This window comes from Lepidochelys olivacea (genome assembly GCF_965140295.1).
Source record: "Lepidochelys olivacea isolate rLepOli2 genome assembly, chromosome: 20".
NCBI classification, from domain to species: Eukaryota; Metazoa; Chordata; order Testudines; family Cheloniidae; genus Lepidochelys; species Lepidochelys olivacea.
In genome coordinates this window covers 17,736,671-17,757,940 of record NC_140430.1, presented here as the reverse complement: position 1 = coordinate 17,757,940, position 21,270 = coordinate 17,736,671, and the positions used below count along the sequence as shown (strand labels likewise).

At 49.7% G+C, this 21,270-nt stretch overlaps 1 protein-coding gene across 5 annotated transcripts in view; it reads left to right on the top strand.

Moving 5' to 3' along the window:
* The window catches only part of VAV1 (vav guanine nucleotide exchange factor 1), a 64,906-nt gene extending 53,713 nt beyond the window's left edge, over positions 1-11,193 (top strand). For 4 of the 5 annotated variants that reach the window (XM_084610282.1, XM_084610285.1, XM_084610283.1 and 1 more), the window contains 10 exons: positions 589-611; positions 2,203-2,248; positions 2,998-3,134; positions 5,176-5,241; positions 5,853-5,884; positions 6,139-6,255; positions 6,940-7,027; positions 7,798-7,912; positions 9,885-10,036; positions 10,839-11,193. In XM_084610282.1, the coding sequence (XP_084466408.1) occupies positions 589-611; positions 2,203-2,248; positions 2,998-3,134; positions 5,176-5,241; positions 5,853-5,884; positions 6,139-6,255; positions 6,940-7,027; positions 7,798-7,912; positions 9,885-10,036; positions 10,839-10,892 (830 nt within the window). In that variant the 3' untranslated portion in view covers positions 10,893-11,193. The remainder of the gene's footprint in view (positions 1-588; positions 612-2,202; positions 2,249-2,997; positions 3,135-5,175; positions 5,242-5,852; positions 5,885-6,138; positions 6,256-6,939; positions 7,028-7,797; positions 7,913-9,884; positions 10,037-10,838) is intronic. The other variant, XM_084610284.1, reaches the window with a different exon arrangement.
* The last annotated feature ends 10,077 nt before the right edge of the window (positions 11,194-21,270 follow it).

Here is a 21,270-nt window from a genome sequence, read left to right as displayed (position 1 = left end):
CTGAAGGGTTGGGGGCAAGAGATTGTGGGATGCTTCTAGGCCATGAAGTGCAATGCATTCTGGGATGCATCTGGGCCAAGTGTTGCAAGGGATTGTGGGATGCAGTTGGGACAAATTGGGACAAGGAATTCTGAGATGCATCTAGGCCATGAGGTGCAAGAGATTCTGGGATGCAGCTGGACAAAGTCATGCAAGGGATGCGCAAAATGGTGCAAGGGATTCTGGGATGCAGCTGGGGTATGGCAGCACAAAGGATTCTGGGATACATCTGAGGAGGCTGCAGTTGCAAGTGGCTGAATACAAGAGCAGAGGAAGGAAAGGGTTGGCCTACGGGCACGAGTTAACCCCTTCACTGCTGCTGCTCTGTATCACCATCTGCGCTTTGGCCACGTGCCGCTGAGGTGCCAGTGGGGTGACAAAGGGGCATCACGTGGGACAGGAGGTGGGTTTTCTATCCCAGCCTCCCTGGCACATACTGGTCACTCACAACCAGAAATACAATTCTGCTTTGATTCAGTCTGAGAACTCGCAGGATGAGATTTCGCAACTAACTGAGTAATCGTTTCCCCCCTTTTCTGTTTAATCCAGATTATGGGTCTACGATGAAAAAGGTAAACAAACAAACCAACCCCGAACAACCTTAAATCTCTTAGGGAGAAAACGTTCTCATCTGGGGGGTGGATTTAGTAGTTGTATTGTGATAGGAGCTAGAAGCCCCAGCCGAGATTGAGACTTTTACTGTGCTGGGCTCCGAAAAGCGCCTAGTAAGAGGCTGGGACTGTCTTTTTGTTCTGTGTCTGTACAGCGCCTAGCACAACGGAGTCCTGGGTTTGGGGGGGAGGCGGAGTCCTAGGCGTACCGTGAGACACCTAATAAATACGAATAATAATTAAGTAGGAGGGTTTGGAAACTGAGGCCTGGAGAGGGGAGGGGATTTGGCCAGGATCACACAAGTCAGAGTTGGAAATAGAAGGCAGGTCTCTTGAGTCCCAGTCCAGTGCTCCATCCGCTGGGCAATACTGCCCCTTGAAGCACCACTAACTTTTAATCAAGGTTCCCTTCACCTCAGCTCATTTGCTGCCTGGCTTTCTCTCCTCATACTAAAAAGAACAGGAGTACTTGTGGCACCTTAGAGACTAACCAATTTATTTGAGCATAAGCTTTCGTGAGCTACAGCTCACTTCATCGGATGCATACTGTGGAAAATACAGAAGATGTTTTTATACACACAAACCATGAAAAAATGGGTGTTTATCACTACAAAAGGTTTTCTCTCCCCCCACCCCACTCTCTTGCTGGTAATAGCTTATGTAAAGTGATCACTCTCCTTAAAATGTGTATGATAATCAAGGTGGGCCATTTCCAGCTCCTAATACTGTTTATCAGACAGATGTTGCACCTAATTTCTCGCTCACCCATGCCTTATTTTACACCTGTGATGCTCCAGTGTCAGTGAGCATAGAGCCAGGCCTTCTGGCTGATGCGGGAGAGCACACGGGAGATGTAATCCAGCCAGGGAGCCAGGCCCATAGAAGAAAACGGGGGCACGGGGCCACTGAACTACAACTCCCAGGAGGCACTGGGGCAGCATATGGAAATTTTCAGGCCTTTGGGGGATTTTTTGATGAAAAATTAGCCATTTTTCTGCAGAAAGCTGACACTTTTCGTGAAAAAATGGTGTTTCTCAGAAAAACCCCAAATGGAAAATGTTTCGGATCAGCCCTAGTCACAGCCTAAATGGCAGCATCAGGAGATCACAGAGCCCTACCCATGGTTCTTAGCAATAAGTGATGCGGGACAAGGGAGATCTTTACATGCTGAGGGTCTAGAGACTGGGCGCAAAGGAGCTTGGTCCCAGCTTATATGATGTTGCTGGGGGAGTCACCACGAATGGGCATCAAACCTGGGACCTTTGGGTCTAAAACCTGACCTAGCAGCAGGCTCATCAGCCTCTGTCTATGGCTCAATTACCATTAGAAGGGGATTAAGTACCACATGGGGGGTTGTTATATTTGCCTTGCTGAGCCCTCCCCTAGTACCACACTGGCCTAAGTCCCTCCTCAAGCCCCACCCTCTTACTCCAGTTCTGCTCATAATACTACACCCCCTGCTGATTTATAGCAGGGTCTGTGCCTGCTGAACTTCAGACAGATCCCACACATCCTCCTTATCTGAGCCAGGATCCTTGTCTTCCCTCTGCAGAACAAATCCAACCGACACACCCAGGAGAGAAAGAAGAATGACCTTGGTAAGTCCTGTGGCAGGCACCCACTCTCATGCTTCAGGGCAGGCAGGGGGGTCAGGAAGGAATTTCCTTTCTTGTAATCAGCAGTCCTGATTAGGCCTGGTGTGATGGAGACCCCTATTGGTGACACCAGGCACTGCAGCCTGGAGAAAGCCGAGGGTCTGCTCTGGGTCTAACGCCTCAATAAAGGACCCCCCTTTAAGTTCTGCTAGATCTGCTGTACTGTGGGGGACTGGAATACTATAACCACATCCCTCTGAAGCTGTAGTGCATCATGGGAGATGCAGTCCGGCTGGGGAGCTTGCCCCATAGAGGAGGACATGTGGTAACTGAGCTACCATTCCCACAGGCTGGACACCGGACTAGCTGGATTCCTGATCTGTGCTGGGATGCTGAGCTCCAGCTTAAATTCAGGGCACCTGCAGGAAAGCCCCACTGGCTCATGGGAGCTCTGGGTGGACGAGGGTTCAGGAGACAATAAGCCCTTAAAATACACCTTCCTGCATGCAGAATCCCTGTCCTGGAGGGGCAAATGAGGCCTGCCCCAGGGCTTTCCCTCTATCCCCCATGTAGAGCATGGGGAGGATTTTCTGTCCCCCTCGCACCAGGAAGATGTGGCCGTCCACGTGTGTCCCCGTAGTGGGTGGGAAGAGCGCTGGGCGCAGATAAGGCCGGGTGGCAGGCGTTTGCTGCAGGGAGATACATGGGGTTGCTCTGTGACCGGTTCCTTGCCAATGTCCTTGTTTCCTTAGGGCTGCCCAAAATGGAGGTCTGCCAGGAGTATTACGGGCTGCCCCCGCCACCCGTGGCATTTGGCCCGTCGCTGCGACTCAGCCTGGGGGACATTGTGGAGCTGACCAAAGCTGAGGCGCAGCAGCTATGGTGGGAGGTAGGTGTCTCCGCAGCCATCCACCCCCCACTCCGGGTGCCCTCATGGAGAAATGCTGACTAGAACAGCAGTTCCTGAGCGTTCAATCCCACAGATTCCCACCACCCCATAACTACATCGCTAGACCTGCTGCTGAGATTTCGTTTGTCTACGCACTCGGACTTGCAACCCCACCCGCTGATGGGGTGACCCCACTTGGGGTTGAGACCCACAGTTTGGGAACTGCTGGACTAGAGGAATTGCACATAAATTTGGTCAGTGGGGACTTGAAGCTGTGACTTCTGGTTCCAAAACCACAGGGCTCCGCCACATGAGGACATCTCCTTTGGATGGCTGGTCCACCCAGAGGGTAACAGTCTGACTACTGTTATGTTCATGGCATACAAACCGAGAAACTAGATAAACCCAGAATACTCTTGCTGGAAGGTTGCAATGTAACACAACTTTATTTAATTGAATCCAGAATGATAACACATAAGAACCCCAAAACAGAGAGAGACAAAACAGGCTTCTCCCTGAGGCATAACTCACCCCAGCTTACTCCAAGCTGGCTGGCTGCAATCTAACTATTGCTAGGCCCACATCTCAGAACTTCCTACAGAGCTCTCTGCCCATAAGCAGGACCAGGAACACCCCACCACCACCCCTTGAGCGTTTAAAGGGATAGCGTACAGGTGCAATGCAGTTTTCAAGACACCGCAAATTAGTGCAGCTGGCTAATGGAGCTCACGTTAGCTCAAGTGGGAGAGGTCTGTCAGCGCTGACATTCCAGCCGCCAAGCCCTGCTGATGACCGTAGCTCATGATAAGAAATGATGGTGGGGAGGGGTGTCTTTAAAATCAGGTGTCAAAGAGGAGAGCAGCATAAATCAATTCGTGCTTTAGCCTCTTGTTGTTCGGGAGGCCAGGCGGCATCAGGCTCCGAATGATGAAACAACTGATCTGGGCCACTTCTGAGCATGGCTCAGTTGTTGAGCCCTGTATTCGACTTTCCTGATGAGGCCAAGAGGGAGGCAGACTCCTCTTAGTGGTGATGCCAGGCAGTGAAGGCCAGAGAGAACCACTGGGTCTGCCCCGTCCAGCAGCCGCGGTGTCCAACCTGCTTTCAGTGTCTCTGTGTTTATACCTCAGGCTTTAGCAGCAATAAATAGCCCCTTTGGCAGGGTCACCCATGCCTTGTCTTCTCCCAGTTAATTCCTGGCACGATGGAGCTCTGATCTCAGTTGGAGTCTGTGCAGCACCTGGCACAATGGGGCCCTGATCTCAGTGCTGGCTCTGATCAGAGTGTTAGGCAGGGTTTGATCCAAAACCCACTGGAGCCAGTGGAAAAGAGGTGGGCAGGGTTTCATCCAAAACCCACAGGAGCCCATGGAGAAGATGCCCATTGACTTCAGTGGGGGTTGGCTCAGGCCTTCAGGCTAGAGTTGGTTGGAAAAAGGGGGCTTTTTCCTGTGCAAAATGGTCAACTTTTGGGGGAAAAAATGAAATATTACGGTGGGGGACTGTAGTCCCGGTGCCTTGTTGGAGTTGTAGTTCGGTTGCTTCATGCTCCCATTTCTCTTCAAAAGGCCATGCTTCCTGGTCAGACTACATCTCCCATGATGCACCACAGTCTGCCCTCTTGGTGAGGGGAGACGGTTGTATTATGGGAGGCCCTGACCATGGTGCATCCTGGGAGAAGTAGTCTGGCTGGGGAGCCTGGCCCATAGAGAATAGGGGCACGAGAAAACCAAACTACAATTCCCAAGAAACACCACAGCAAGATAGCCAAATTGAAATATTTCTGCTCTCGGCTTAAACCTCCAGCCTACCATAGTCCCTCTGCAAACCAGGCCCAGAGCAGCCCCTTCGGCCTCTGCCATGATAGCTCTTTATGATTAGGGTGACCAGATAGCAAGTGTGAAAAATCGGGATGAGGGGTGGGGGGTTATAGACACCTATATAAGAAAAAGCCCCAAATATCGGGATTGTCCCTATAAAATTGGGACATCTGGTCACCCGATTTACGATAGATCTGACATGCATTGGCTTCCGCTTTGCAGGGCAGAAACACATCCACGAATGAGATCGGCTGGTTCCCATGCCAAAAAGTCAAACCGTATGTGTGTGTGAGTAGCAACTCCTTTCACATTTGCTTGATTAGCTGGTAGATGCTGGATGTTTTTGTAGGGTCTCTAAATTCCTTAGACAAGTTTGGGTGGGTTGCATCTGATCTGGGGACAAAGGGCAGATGTCCGTCTACAATCCAGGATGCTTAGCAGCAGAAGAAAGGGTGGGTTTTGTGGGTAAGGCGTTGGAGTGGGGCTCAGAAAATTTGAGTGAAATTCTTGGCTCTGCCACAGACTGCCTGTGAGCAAGTCACTTCATCTCCTTGTACCTCATCTCCTCATTTTTAAATGGAGTATAATCATTCTTTCTTTGTTTATATGCTGTCTGGGGCAGGACCTGTCTTTCACTATGTGTCTGGGCAGCACCCAGGGCCCTGATCTTGGGGAAGGTCTATGCAATGCCTGGCACAATGGGGACCCATTCTTTGTTCTGTTATATACATAATTTTTAAAAAAATGAATTATTTGTGATATGACACTGGGAGCAAAATGAAACTCCAGAATAACAGAGTGCTGACATCAGACATCAGCTCTCCTGGGCCAGACATAACTCTTTCTTCTCCCTTTTATTTACTGCAAGAAAATAAAACCTTTTTCTTTCCCCCCCCCAGAATCCTCCCCCAGATTTTTCTGTTTATCTTTGGTAAGTAAAATTATAGAATTGAAACATTTCTGCATCTACATAATTTATTGCTGTTTAGTCTGGAGTCCAGCCTTCTATGCATCATGCTCTATGAAATCACAGACTGTCTTAAACCAGCTTGAGTTCCAGATTTGCCTCCATTGTTTACCAGGAAACCACACCCTCGCTGGTATGGCATACAGCCCACAGCAACATCTAGTGGCTGAATTGTAGACTTCAAGTAATAACTCCTGTGTGGATGTCGCTCCTTCCAGGTACGCGGGACCTATGGAGAGAGCAGAGGCGGAGCAAATCCTCACAAACCGTTCAGACGGCACATTCCTGGTGCGGCAGAGGGTCAAGGACGCGGCCGAGTTTGCCATCAGCATCAAGTAATCCTAACCTTAGTAACAGCTTCTAAAGAGCAACATCTTTGTGTGCGTGAATAGCCTGCCGCTCAGAAAGAACTCTTTTGGGCCCTTCCCTATAATGCAAACACCAGGGGGCGCATAACAAAATTAAATGCCGACCTGGTAAAAGTAAATATTTTTATATGCAACAGGTAGTTAACCTGTGGGACTCCCTACCTCATGATCTTATGAAGGTAAATTGCTTCGTAAGTTAAGAAGATAGGGTTAGATATTTAAGAATAGCATCTCCAACAGCACCAGCTAGGGGAGCAGGGGAAAGTGCCTTAAGCTGCAGTGCATAGAATGATCTTCCATCTGGATGTGCTTGCCACTTGAGGTGGGATATAAGGCCAGAGCGGTGCAATTATGGAGAATCCTATATTCCTAGGGCCAGAGCCCCAACTGGCATAAATCGGTGTCGCTCCATTGGAGTCGGTGGGGCCAGATCTCCATCTTAGTTCTTTCTGAAAGACCCTGTGAGAGAGAGAGAGTACAATGTGTGCCTCTCTTCTGTAACCAGCTGCATCTACCCTCCATGCACAAAGCCCTGCCCTCCCCAGAGAGCAGACAGCTAGAAATTGAAAGGTGCAATACACTGGAAAATTACAGCTGTTGAGATCGTTAGGAAACCTGCGGTCCCCTGAGAGCTGGTGTCTGTCCCCCCAGGTTTAACGTAGAAATCAAACACATCAAGATCCTGACGTCGGAGGGCCTGTACCGCATCACGGAGAAGAAGGCGTTCAAAGGACTCATAGTAAGGATTGAGCGGATTTCCCATCCACTGCTTCAACTCCATCTTCACTGGAAGGCTCCGGCCACTGGGGGAATGCTTAGTGCAACACCAGCCGCTTAGCCCTCAGGAAGGCAGTATGGTGTACTGAATAGAGCAGGAGGGGCTGGGATCCAGGACTCTTGGGTTCTGTTCCCAGCGAGGGCGGGGGGGGGAGGGGGGCTAGTGGGTTAGAGGAGGAGGTGGCTGGGAATCAGGCCTCCTGGGTTCTATTTCTGGCTGGAGGGGCTGGGGGAGTGGGGTCTAGTTGTTACGGTCTCTGTTCCTGCTCTGATCTTTAACTATTCATGGTAAATAGGCCCAATGGCCTGTGATGGGAAGTTAGATGGGATGGGATCTGAGTTACTACAGAGAATTCTTTCCTGGGTATCTGGCTGGTGAATCTTGCCCACATGCTCAGGGTTTCAGCTGATCGCCACATTTGGGGTCGGGAAGGAATTTTCTTCCAGGGCAGATTGGCCGAGGCCCTGGGGGGTTTTCGCCTTCCTCTGTAGCATGGGGCATGGGTCACTTGCTGGAGGATTCTCTGCACCTTGAAGTCCTTAAACCACGATTTGAGGACTTCAATAGCTCAGACATAGGTGAGAGGTTTATTGCAGGAGTGGGTGGGTGAGATTCTGTGGCCTGCATTGTGCAGGAGGTCAGACTAGATGATCATAATGGTCCCTTCTGACCTTGATACCTATGAGAAGGAATCTCCGCATGCTCAGAGCCCCTCTGTACTTCCTCCCTAGGAGCTGGTGGAGTTTTACCAGCAGAACTCCCTGAAAGACTGCTTCAAAACACTCGACACCACACTGCAGTTCCCGTTCAAGGAGCCCGAGCAGAGGGCCATCTCCAGACCTCCTGGTAGGGTGCTCGGGGACCAGTGCTGAAGCTGGGGCAGGGAGACCTTGAGAGCCCTCCCTCAGGGCTGCAGGATCTCAGCCCCCGGGGTTCTTGGGATAGATTCTCATGACTGGGCATATGTGGGATGGAAATTTCCCCCAAAACATTTTTCTTGAGGGACGGTGGCTTTTCAACCCAATTTTTTGCCCCCCCCTCCTAGTTTTTGTCAAATATCCAGGGTTTAGTGTGGGGGGCCCCAAAATTGGGGCTTTCAACAGAAATGGTAAAATTGGGACAAAACCAGGAGAAAAATGTCTGGAGGCAAAACCCGTCATTTCCCAGCCCCAGCTGGAACCGATCATACTGGTCGGCGGCCATGGCCCCCCGAGGGCCCTCTCTATTAAAAATCATAGAATCATAGAATATCAGGGTTGGAAGGGACCTCAGGAGGTCATCTAGTCCAACCCCCTGCTCAAAGTAGGACCAATCCCCAACTAAATCATCCCAGCCAGGGCTTTGTCAACCCTGACCTTAAAAACTTCTAAGGAAGGAGATTCCACCACCTCCCTAGGTAACACATTCCAGTGCTTCACCACCCTTCCAGTGAAAAAGTTTTTCCTAATATCCAACCTAAACCTCCCCCACTGCAACTTGAGACCATTACTCCTCGTTCTGTCATGTGCTATCACTGAGAACAATCTAGATCCATCCTCTTTGGAACCCCCTTTCAGTTGGTTGAAAGCAGTTATCAAATCCTCCCTCATTCTTCTCTTCCGCAGACTAAACAATCCCAGTTTCCTTAGCCTCTCCTCATAAGTCACCTGTTCCAGTCCCATAATCATTTTTGTTGCCCTCCTCTGGACGTTTTCCAATTTTTCCACATCCTTTTTGTAGTGTGGGGCCCAAAACTGGACACAGTACTCCAGGTGAGGCCTCACCACCGTTGAATAGAGGGGAACGATCACGTCCCTCGATCTGCAGACAATGCCCCTACTTATACATCCCAAAATGCCATTGGCCTTCTTGGCAACAAGGGCACACTGTTGACTCATATCCAGCTTCTCATCCACTGTAACCCCTAGGTCCTTTTCTGCAGAACTGCTGCCTAGCCATTCAGTCCCTAGTCTCTAGTGGTGCATGGGATTCTTCCGTCCTAAGTGCAGGACTCTGCACTTGTCCTTGTTGAACCTCATCAGATTTCTTTTGGCCCAATCCTCTAATTTGTCTAGGGCCCTCTGTATCCTATCCCTACCCTCCAGTGTATCTACCTCTCCTCCCAGTTTAATGTCATTTGCAAACTTGCGGAGGGTGCAATCCACACCATCCTCCAGATCATTAATGAAGATATTGAACAAAACCGGCCCGAGGACCGACCCTTGGGGCACTCCACTTGATACCGGCTGCCAACTAGACATGGAACCATTGATCACTACCCGTTGAGCCCAACAATCTAGCCAGCTTTCTATCCACCTTATCGTCCATTTATCCAGCCCATACTTCTTTAACTTGCTGGCAAGAATACTGTGGGAGACCGTGTCAAAAGCTTTGCTAAAGTCAAGGAACAACAAGTCCACTGCTTTCCCTTCATGCACAGAGCCAGTTATCTCGTCATAGAAGGCAATTAGGTTAGTCAGGAATGACTTGCCCTTGGTGAATCCATGCTGACTATTCCTGATCACTTTCCTCTCCTCTAAGTGCTTCAGAATTGATTCCTTGAGAACCTGCTCCATGATATTTCCATGATTCTGTGCATCATGGCTGGTGCATGGACTCCACCCTGGTGGTCTCTTGAAATTAACGCTCTGCGGCTCAAGCCTTCGGAGCCCTAGGAGGGGAGAGAGCCAGTCTTTCACCATGAGTTCACTGCCTCCAGCCATGTGGTGGGTGACGAGCGCTTCTGGGGGCTGCTCGCTTTCCAGGATCCCACCAGAGGGGTAGATCTTTATTTGAGGGTGTCCAGTCCTGTCTCTAGTGTGGGTCTGTCCCCTTGCAGCAGGAGGGCTGAAGTACTTTGGTTCGGCAAAGGCTCGCTACGATTTCTGCGCGCGGGACCGGACGGAGTTGACACTCAAGGAGGGTGACATCATAAAGATCCTGAGCAAGAAAGGGCAGCAGGGCTGGTGGAAAGGGGAGATCTATGGCCGGGTGAGTGCACCGCCAAGAGGGGGTTGGGACCGGCGGAGTTTTACAGCCCCCTTATACACCAGAACGGGCCTGACAAACCCGTCCACTAGGGGGCAGTGTTACACACATATACACGCAGACGCCCCGCTCTGACATATCCCATCCAGCAGAGGGCAGGGTTCTTCACACCTCTACACACGCCCACAATCTCTGCATGCACACACACAATCCGCGCGTGATGTGCCCACGCGCCCACAATCTCTGCATGCCTGCACACACACATGTACGTTCTCCACACACACGTACGTGCACACGCCCGATCGCGCCACATGCCTGCGCCCACACGTTCTGATGCATCTGGTATCAGAGCGAGTATAAAATGCCAAGAAATCTGTGGCCAGCTGGTGACTTCCGTGGCACTTTGTCTCCCCCTAGTGGTGGCTGGGACAGTAGCGGCTGAGGAGCCAGCTAATGGAGCGGGGCTTTTAGGTCAAGCGGTAGAGGCTGGTGCCTTTAGATCCAGAGGTCCACAGTTCAATCCCTGCTACCCATGCCTCAGGTTAGTGGCCCTTGTGCCACATGGCATGGCCAGCATATCTCACCACAGCATTGGGGGTAGCACACAGATCTTCCTGCTGTGAAAACCAGCTGAGTTACAGGAGAATCCCTGTTAGCTCTTAGCAGTAAAGGGCTTATGACACACAGGTAAGCAGCACCCATCTCATCCAGAAGAGGGCAGCAATGTGTATCTGACACATGGGCCATGTTCCAATGGCTGTTTTGTGATAACAACTGAACGTCTCACTGGGTTTTCCCCTCCTAGGTTGGCTGGTTCCCAGCGAATTACGTGGAGGAAGATTATTCGGAATATTGCTGAGGTCTGGAGCCCTGTGTAATTTTTTTCCCACCTGAGATCATGACCCACAGGATTCCCGTGGGCTCACGCAGAGCTCACACTGTGAGCTCACGCGGAGCCAGGCCTGGAAGGGGTCTCTGTAGCAGGAAGAAATGTTGTGTTGGTGCCCAGTGGCAAGTGCGGCGGGAAATAGCACCCCCTGGACTATTAATTTATGAACTTTCGGAACCCTCTTCTCTTTCTCTTCTCTCACGCATGTAAAGGAAGTTTTGTGTTGAATAAACTGGATGGGTAGACGGGCTGGGGATGTATCGTCTGCCACCCTGCCCCCAAAAGCCCTTTTCTCTCCAGTCCGTGCCATGATCCAACTGCCCCATCAGGCGCCGGAGTATGGAGCCCAGAGGGCTGCCACCACGTGAATGGGTAGGAGGCGGTCCCCTAAGGAGGGAGGATCTCTTGCCCACTGTCACCTTTATATTCCCTCCAGCATAGGCAGAGCCCAGATGGCAACAGGCTCACGTGATTGCCCTTTGTTACCAGATTTGCCCGTTAGGTATGCTCATTTATTAGGGTTACTCTTCTAGGGGGGTGGGGGTGGGGTGGATGAGCAAACCCCACAGGATTTTGGGGCGCTATAGGGATCTTTAGCTTAGGTAAGAGGAGCATTGCTTCAGAGTAAATGGGGAAGCCAAAACCACAAAAGAGTAAAGTTCAGAGAGAAAGAGAGGGAGGGAAGCAACCAGCTTAACCATAAAAGTTATTTATTGAATAACAGTGATAACTACACAAGGAGAGCCTAAACCAAAATAACAGTTACATTATTAAAGGTTACAAAAGTCATATATAGAAAACGGTACCTGATCAAACAAGTCAGGGTTAGAAAGTTATACCTGAGGAAGAAAAGAAAACAGAGTGGGGAGGATCTCACTGCTCCATGAAGTTTGAACTGGTCGGGGTTCCCAGGTGATGGTAGTTGCTCAGGGCCCTGAATGCTGGAAACAGGCAGAGCCCCCAGCATGATCAGTCAGGAGAAGATGAAGTCCCAATAGAACTGATGCAGAGTTTGGATCCAGGCATCAGAACACTTACTTGAACATAGGTAGGGGGGTTTTGTAGAGAAACATCAATGGTTCATGGGAGAACACTACATCATTCAGGCTTGACATGGGAGCTGATCATTCCTGGCTATGGGTGATGTTCCTTGGAGAGAGCTCACAATGCAATTAGGCAGTTTCAGTATTTTGGATACCAATCAAGGATTCGTTACTAGAATTGGTCTGATAACTGCTGAGCTGGGTGTGTGCAGGCATGGGTTCATTAACATCTGGAGCAGAGATCCCTCATCATGCTGTGCTTCCCTGCTTTTCTGGTCCCAGAGTTCCCTGCGGTTCTTGCCTTGGAATCTCCGTTCTCCGTTCTGTATGCTAATGGAGATGCCTCCTTGTCCTATCTTTGATGCAGATGAGGCTAGGGGAGTTGCCTTAATCCTATCACCCTTGTCAGGAGGGGTCTAGGTGTGTCTCACACTGCCCTTCACTGCTCTCTGCAAGTCTTTTCTCCGATCGATTTTGGTTGAAGCAGAGGCTGGGGGCATCCTTTATGAGTCAGACAGGCTGGATACTGTGCCCTGGTTCCCCAAGAACACAGAGCTGACGGGTATCACATTAACCCTTTACTAAGTTGGTCAGCAGGGTGAGCCAAGGCATCCGGGGTGGGGGTGGGGGACTTGCTGGCAAGTCAATTTATGAGCCAGGAACAGAACCCAGGAGTCCTGACAGCCAGGCCCCTCTTCTAACCACTAGACCACACTGTGACGGGTTGGATCACAGAAACTCCCTGATGTGCCAAGACTATTTCTGTCCCAACTTTCCCTGCCACCTTGGGACTCCAGCACCCTGTCTTGCTGAGCCAGACACACCAGTCTGCTCCAACACAGACCCAGGGTCTGAACCACATGCCGCAAAGCTGCAGACTTAACTGAAAGCAATTTAAGAAGTGTTCCTGTCTTTAACACTCAGATGCCCAACTCCCAATGGGGTCCAAACCCCAAATAAATCTGTTTTACCCTGTATAAAGCTTATACAGGGTAAACTCATAAATTGTTCACCCTCTGTAACACTGATAGAGAGATATGCACAACTGTTTGCCCCCCCCCCCCCAGGTATTAATACATACTCTGGGCTAATTAATAAGTAAAAAGTGATTTTATTAAATACAGACAGTAGGATTTAAGTGGTTCCAAATACTAACAGACAGAACAAAGTGAATTAGCAAGCAAAATATAAAATAAAACACGCAAGTCTAAGTCTAGAACAGTAATAAAACTGAATACAGATAAAATCCTCATCCAGTAAGCTTCCTTTTACAGACTAGCCTCCTTCTAGTCTGGGTCCAGCAATCACTCACACCCCCTGTACTGTCCTTTGTTCCAGTTTCTTTCAGGTATCCTTGCTGGGGGTGGAGAGGTTCTCTCTTTAGCCAGCTGAAGACCAAATGGAGGGGGTCTCCCACGGGCTTAAATAGACTCTCTTGTGGGTGGAGCCCCCCTCTTCTCTCCTATGCAAAGTCCAGCTACACGATGGAGTTTTGGAGTCACATGGGCAAGTCATATGTCCATGCATGAGTCAGAACTTACAGGTGGCAGCCATTGCCCACATGCTATCTTGAATGTCTCCAGGAAGACTTCTTATGTGGATTGGAGCCTTCCAACATCCATTGTTTGTTAAATGCTGCTTGACTGCATACTTAATTTGCACGTTCCTTTCTCAAGAAGCTGACCAAATGCTTTACAAAGGCTACTTAAAAAAATCAAGCCAGTACACAGCCAATATTCATATTTGAATACAAAACTGACATATGCCTACAAGTAGGATTAATAGATTCAATAGATCATAACCTTTACATAGATATGTTACATGGTATATGTAGCATAAAACATATGCCAGTTATGTCATATATATATATATATATATATATATATATATATATATTCATAAGCCTATTTCCATAAAGTCTTAGGGGGCACCGTCACACACACTTCCTCCCAGCACTGGGGTTAGATCCAGCAGCCCTGACTTTCAGCCCGTCGCTCCGAAGCACTAAATTAAACCTCTCTTAGGGCCAGCATTAGGACCTGGGGGTCTTGACTTTCAGAGCCCCTCCTCCCGCTCTAACCACTAGGCCTCACTCCCCTCCCTGAGCTGGGGAGAGAACACAGGAGTCCTGACTCCCATTCTCCCACCATGCTTTAATGGAAGGGTTCTCACCCTTTTTTTGCTGGCCCCGCCCCCCGAAAATATTTCAGGCTGTGATGACCCCCCCACAAAAGTGACGACCCCTCCACCCCATACCATGCCACCCTTACTTCTGAGCTGTTGCTGGAGGCCACGCTGCCTTCAGAGCTGGGCGCCTGGCCAGCAGCCGCTGCTCTCCAGACACCCAGCTTTGAAGGGCTCAGACAGTCCGCCCTGCACAAGGCGGACAGCCAGAGCCCGGGCATGCATGGGGGCCTGTGACATGCGCCCCCCCCATTACCTCATGACCCCCAGTTTGAGAACCCCTGCAACAGCTAGACCCCACTCCACTCCCAGAAGAGGGAAGAGAAACCAGGAGTCCTGAATCCCATTCCCCTCTAACTCATGAGCCCCCATTCCACCCCCAGAGCTGAGAATGGAACTTAATGAAAGTGAAAAGGAGGCACCAAAACATTTGCTGATGTACGTTCCCCTCCCTTTTGTCCGCTTCACTCATTCATTTCATTGCACTATGCTGCCTAAACCCCAGGCCGTGTGGGGTTTCCTCCCTTCTGCTCCATTGGCTCTGCAGTGCATTTTCCAGGGGGATGAGCTGCCAGGGTAGATCCTGGGGACACGGACACCCTTTAGCATCAATTCCCAGCCACGCCAGGCCTAGTACTGTGTTAGCATCCAAAGTAGCTACCCCTAAATGGCGCTGTTACCTCCAAATGGTGTGGTGGTGGTGATAATATGGTTCTCTAAGAAACTGAGGCACAGAGCAGGGAAGCAGCTTGCCCCACGTCACCCAGCAGCAGAGTCAGGCACAGAAACCGAGGTGTGGGTGTGCCAGGCCAGCACGTTGCCCCTGCTAGGCTCCACAACACAGGGAAATGCGGCCTAGGCCCAGTGGCCATGGGGGTTGGGAAGAGATAAAAGTGGGGTGGGAGAGTGTTGGGATCAGAGCCAGAATACATTACAGTGTTTTGGTGAGCTACCAGTAAGTTCAACCCTGGCTCAGCATTTTCCCCCGGGTCTTGAGTTTGTGCAATATTCCAGGAAACCCAAGGAAAACGGAAGCACTTAGTTTCAAGCAGAACATTGTGGCCTCAGGGTGCATGCATGCGAGCGAGCGGCACGGGACGTCTACTGACGAAACCCGGGTTCTATTTCTCTGCTGCTAGGTGACCCTGGGCAAGTCCTGCCAGATCGCAGAGCCTCAGTTTCCCCCACTGTAAAATGGGGTGAGCGATACGCATCTCCTTTGTAATGTGCTCTAAGTGCTAATTATTGTGCTGCACAAACACCGACTGCGACACGGTCCCCACCCCAACGAGCTCACTAGCCCAGGATGAGAGGGGGACGATAAGGTACTGTCAAGGTTCCTCCCCCACTCTGAACTCTAGGGTACAGATGTGGGGACCTGCATGAAAACCTCCGAAGCTTACTTTTATCAGCTTAGGTTAAAACTTCCCCAAGGTACAAATTAATTTTACCCTTTGCCCTTGGAATTTCCACTGCCACCACCAAACTTTAACTGGATTTACTGGGAAACGTAGTTTGGACACGTCTTTTCCCCCAAAATCCTCCCAACCCTTGCACCCCACTTCCTGGGGAAGGTTTGGTAAAAATCCTCACCAATTTGCATAGGTGACCACAGACCCAAACCCTTGGATCTTAGAACAATGAAAAAGCATTCAGTTTTCTTACAAGAAGACTTTTAATAGAAGTAAAGGAATCACTTCTGTAAAATCAGGATGGTAGATACCTTACAGGGTAATTAGATTCAAAACATAGAGAATCCCTCTAGGCAAAACCTTAAGTTACAAAAAAGACACACAGACAGGGATAGTCATTCTATTCAGCACAGTTCTTTTCTCAGCCAGTTAAAGAAATCATAATCTAACACATACCTAGCTAGATTACTTACTAAAAGTTCTACGACTCCATTCCTGTTCTGTCCCCGGCAAAAGCAGCATACAGACAGCCCCAGACCCTTTGTTTTTATCCTTCCTCCCAGCTTTTGAAAGTATCTTGTCTCCTCATTGGTCATTTTGGTCAGGTGCCAGCGAGGTTACCTTTAGCTTCTTAACCCTTTACAAGTGAGAGGATTTTTCCTCTGGCCAGGAGGGATTTTAAAGGGGTTTACCCTTCCCTTTATATTTATGACACGCCCCCCAAATCTCAGCTAGGGGGGAACGCTGGCTGTGATTTCTTCCTGGAGCTCTAGGAAAAACAGAGTTAATAAGACACATGCACCTCTAAATATACTACCAAGTACATAAAGACTAACAATATTTTCCACATCTCAAGGACGATTTTAACCAGTTGATTCTGGGAAACTTTCACGGGAGAGTGCATCAGCCACTTTGTTAGAAGCTCCTGAGATGTGTTGGATGTCAAAATCAAAACCTTGGAGAGCTAAACTCTACCAAATAAGTTTTTTGTTATTTCCCATGGCGGTATGAAGCCACTTCAGTGCAGCATGGTCGGTTTGCAGGTGGAAACGCCGTCCCCAAACATATGGGCGTAGCTTTTCCAGAGCGTAGACAATGGCGTAACATTCTTTTTCAATGACTGACGAGTTGCTTTCCCTCTCAGACAGTTTTTTGCTGAGAAACACTACAGGGTGGAATTCTTGATCAGGTCCTTTCTGCATTAAAACTGCTCCCACACCACGCTCGGACGCATCTGTGGTTACTAGGAACGGTTTGTCAAAGTCTGGGGCCCTTAGTACAGGGTCAGACATGAGTGTCGCTTTAAGCTGGTTAAAGGCCTTCTGACACTGTTCGGTCCACTGAACGGCATTTGGCTGTTTCTTTTTGGTTAGGTCTGTCAGTGGGGCGGCGATTCCGCTGTATTGCGGTACAAATCATCTGCAATAACTGGCCAAGCCTAAGAAGGATTGAACCTGTTTCTTTGACTTTGGGACAGGCCACTTTTGGATAGCATCCACTTTGGCCTTTAGGGGGCTGATAGTTCCTTGACCCACCTGGTGTCCAAGGAAAGTCACCCTGTTTAGGCCTATTTGACACTTCTTAGCCTTAACTGTTAGTCCTGCCTCCCTTATGCACTCAAGGACTTTTTGTAGATGTTCCAGGTGTTCTGCCCAGGAATCCAAAAATATGGCCACATCGTCAAGGTAGGCAACTGCATATTCTCCTTATCCTGCTAGGAGACCATCTACAAGTCTTTGGAAGGTGGCGGGTGCATTTCGCGGCCTGAAAGGGAGTACATTAAATTCATACAGCCCGAGATGTGTGGTGAAGACTGACCTTTCCTTGGCGGATTCATCTAGCGGTACCTGCCAGTACCCCTTGGTTAAGTCCAAGGTAGAGATGAACTGGGCCCGTCCCAGTTTCTCTAATAGTTCATCTGTGCGTGGCATTGGATAGTTGTCAGGGCAAGTTACACCATTTAGCTTACGGTAGTCCACGCAAAAACATATCTCCCCATCTGGTTTGGGAACTAGAACCACTGGAGATGCCCATGCACTTCCAGAAGGGCGGATTACACCCATCTGTAACATATCCTGGATCTCCCGTTCTATAGCAGTTTTAGCTTGAGGAGACACCCAGTAAGGTTGGACTCTAATTGGGTGAGCATTACCTGTGTCAATGGAGTGGTATGCCTGTTCAGTCCGTCCTGGGGTGGCTGAGAACGTTGGCGCGTAGCTAGCGCACAGCTCCTGGATCTGCTGTCGCTGCATACGCCCAAGGGTCATGGAGAGGTTCACCTCTTCCACACCACCAGCACTTTTCCCTTCGTAGTAGACACCTTCAGGCCACTCAGTGTCGTCTCCTTCCTGGGCTGTAAACTGACAAACCTTTAATTCTCTGGAAAAAAAGGGCTTTAGAGAATTAATATGGTACACCTTAGGCTTTTGGTTGGAGGTGGGGAATGCTATGAGATAATTAACAGCTCCCAGGCGCTCCTGGACTGTAAATGGCCCTTCCCACGATGCTTCCATTTTATGGGCCTGGAGTGCCTTTAAGACCATGACCTGGTACCCTACTTTGAAGGAATGCTCTCTGGCATGTTTATCATATCAGACTTTTTGTTCTTTTTGAGCATCCTGTAAGTTTTCTTTAGCAAGGGCTAAAGAGGTTCGGAGGGTGTTTTGTAGGGTGGTTACAAAGTCCAGAATGTTAGTTCCTGGAGAAGGTGTAAATCCCTCCCATTGCTGCTTCACCAACTGCAATGGCCCCTTAACCTCACGGCCATATATAAGTTCAAATGGGGAAAACCCTAAACTGGGATGTGGTACAGCTCTGTAGGCAAAGAGCAACTGCTGCAACACTAGGTCCCAATCATTGGAGTGCTCATTTACAAATTTACGTATCATGGCCCCCAAAGTTCCATTAAACTTCTCCACCAGGCCATTTGTTTGATGGTGGTAAGGAGTGGCAACCAAGTGATTTGCCCCATGGGCTTCCCAAAGGTTTTCCATAGTTCCTGCCAGGAAATTAGTCCCCGCATCTGTGAGGATGTCGGAGGGCCAACCTACCCTGGCAAAAATGTCTGCTAGTGCCTGGCACACACTTTTAGCCCTGGAGTTGCTTAGAGCTACTGCTTCCGGCCATCGGGTGGCAAAATCCATGAAAAGTCAGTATGTACTGCTTTCCTCTGGGTGTCTTTTTCGGAAAAGGACCCAGAATATCCACAGCTACTCGCTGAAATGGAACTTCAATGATGGGGAGTGGCTGGAGAGGTGCTTTGACCTGGTCTTGGGGTTTTCCCACTCTTTGGCATACTTCACAAGATCGGACATCGGTAGATAGACATCCTTGCCCATTCCCTCCCAGTGGAATGACCCCCCCCAAACGGTCTTTGGTCCTGTTCACCCCAGCATGGCCAGTAGGATGATTGTGGGCTAAGCTCAAGAGCTTGGCCCGGTATTTAGTTGGAACTATCAACTGTCTGTGAGGACACCAGTCTTCCTGGTGTCCACCAGAAAGAGTTTCCTTATATAAAAGTCCTCTTTCTACAACAAACCTGGATCGATTAGAAGAGCTGAGAGGCGGTGGGTTGCTCTGTGCCGCCGTCCTATCTCTCTGGAGGCTTCCATCTGCTTCCTGTTCAGTCTGGAATGGTTCCCTTGATGCTGGAGACATCAGTTCCTCATTGGATTGTGGACCTATGCTTGGTCCCTCTGGAAGCAATGTAGGGGATGGGGCTGTTTCCATTGACGGTGAACCGCTTTCCGCTGGGACACTATGTTGGGGTTCAGGCTCCGGCTGAGCCTCTTGTGTAGGGTTATGGGCTGCTGCCGGCTCAGGTTCGGTGGGGCCCTCTGGTGTTGAGGTTGCAAGTACTGGATTCAGTGCTGACACGGGGTCTGGTGTTGGTTGTTCGGCTGGTTCCGGTTCTGGAACTGGTTCCGTCTGGGTCTCTGGGACTGGATCCACGACTGCTGTTGCAGACCTTGGCCTGGGGTCCGGGTCCATCACCTCTGACTGGGTCCTGATAGAAGTTTCCAGAACAGAGCTAGGCCTCATGGCTTGTTTAGCCTGGCTGCGGGTGACCATTCCCACCCTCTTGGCCCGCTTCACATGATTGGCCAAGTCTTCCCCCAACAGCATGGGGATGGGATAATCATCATAGACTGCAAAAGTCCACGTTCCTGACCAGCCCTTGTACTGGACAGGCAACTTGGCTGTAGGCAAATCGAAAGAGTTGGACTGGAAGGGTTGAATCGTCACTTGGATCTCTGGGTTGATTAAACTGGGGTCCACTAAGGAAGCATGGATAGCTGACACTTGTGCTCCGGTGTCCCTCCACGTGGTGACCTTCTTCCCGCCCACACTCACAGTTTCCCTCCGCTCCAAGGGTATCTGGGAGGTATCTGGGCCTGCAGACCTCTGGTGTGATTCCAGTGCAATGAACTGTAATCTGTTGGGGGTCTTGGGGCAGTTGGCCTTTACATGCCCCAGCTCATTACATTTAAAACATTGTCCAGCTGACGGGTCACTGGGGCGAGGTGGGTTGCTGGAGAACGGGGTGGTGGGACGATAAGGTGTCTGGAGGGTTCTTTGGGAGGTAGGTGGGGCTTTGGGCGGCCCCCGGTAATAGGGTGTGGTCTGGGGTTGTCCCTTCTGGTCTCCGCTCCAACTCGACCAGTTTTCTTCTTCTCTGCCACCTCCACCCATCTGGCTCCAATCTCTCCTGCCTCGATTACAGTTTTGGGCTTCCCATCTAGGATGTATCTTTCTATTTCCTCAGAAACACCCTCTAAGAATTGTTCCATTTGCATTAGGAAGGGCAAATTTACTGGAGATTCAATACTTGCTCCTGATATCCAGGCATCCCAATGTTTCACAATGTGGTAGGTATCTTGGTAAATGACACGTCTGGTTTCCACCTTAGGGCTCTGAACCTCCGACGAGAATGCTTGGGTGTTATCCCCATTCTGACTCTTGCCTTGGATTTAAACAGTTCATACTTGTTCATGTGTTCTTTAGGCATTTCAGCCGCCACCTCAGCTAAGGGTCCACTGAGCTGTGGCCTCAGCTTTACCATGTATTGGTCGGTAGAGATGCTGTACCCAAGGCAGGCCCTTTCGAAGTTTTCTAAGAAGACCTCCGTATCATCGCCTGCCTTGTAGGTGGGGAACTTTCTGGGATGGGAAGTGGTACCTGGAGAAGGATTGCTAGGGTTTGTTGGTATATTCTGCTGAGCCTTTATCTTCTCCATCTCCTCCACATGCTTCCTCTCTTTTTCCTTCTCCTCCAGTTCTTTGGCCCTTGCCTCCATTTCCCTCCTGTGGGCAGCCTCCTGTACCTCCTTCTGCAGCCGCATGAGTTCTATCTGTCTTTCACGTTCCTTTTGTTTTTCCTCAGCCTGAAATCTGGCTAATTCCAGCTTTTGTTGAGCCGCGGATTCTGTCATTCTAAACGCTCTGTTTTTAACTAACTTTACACCCGAGGTTTAGAAATAAACAAACAAAACTTGGCTGTAAAATTTTGCTGTGCTGGAATAGGATACCTATTCTCTGATAGTGATTGTCAGCCTACAGAAAAAGACAATTCCCTTTGTCTCTGCTCTGGGCCCAAATCAAAGCAAAAAACCTCCAACTACTTGGAAACCTGCTTACCAGCAGCCCAAAGGAAAAAAAAATCCTTTCAAACCTGTGCTCCTCGTAAAAAAAAAAAAAAAAATCAAAATCC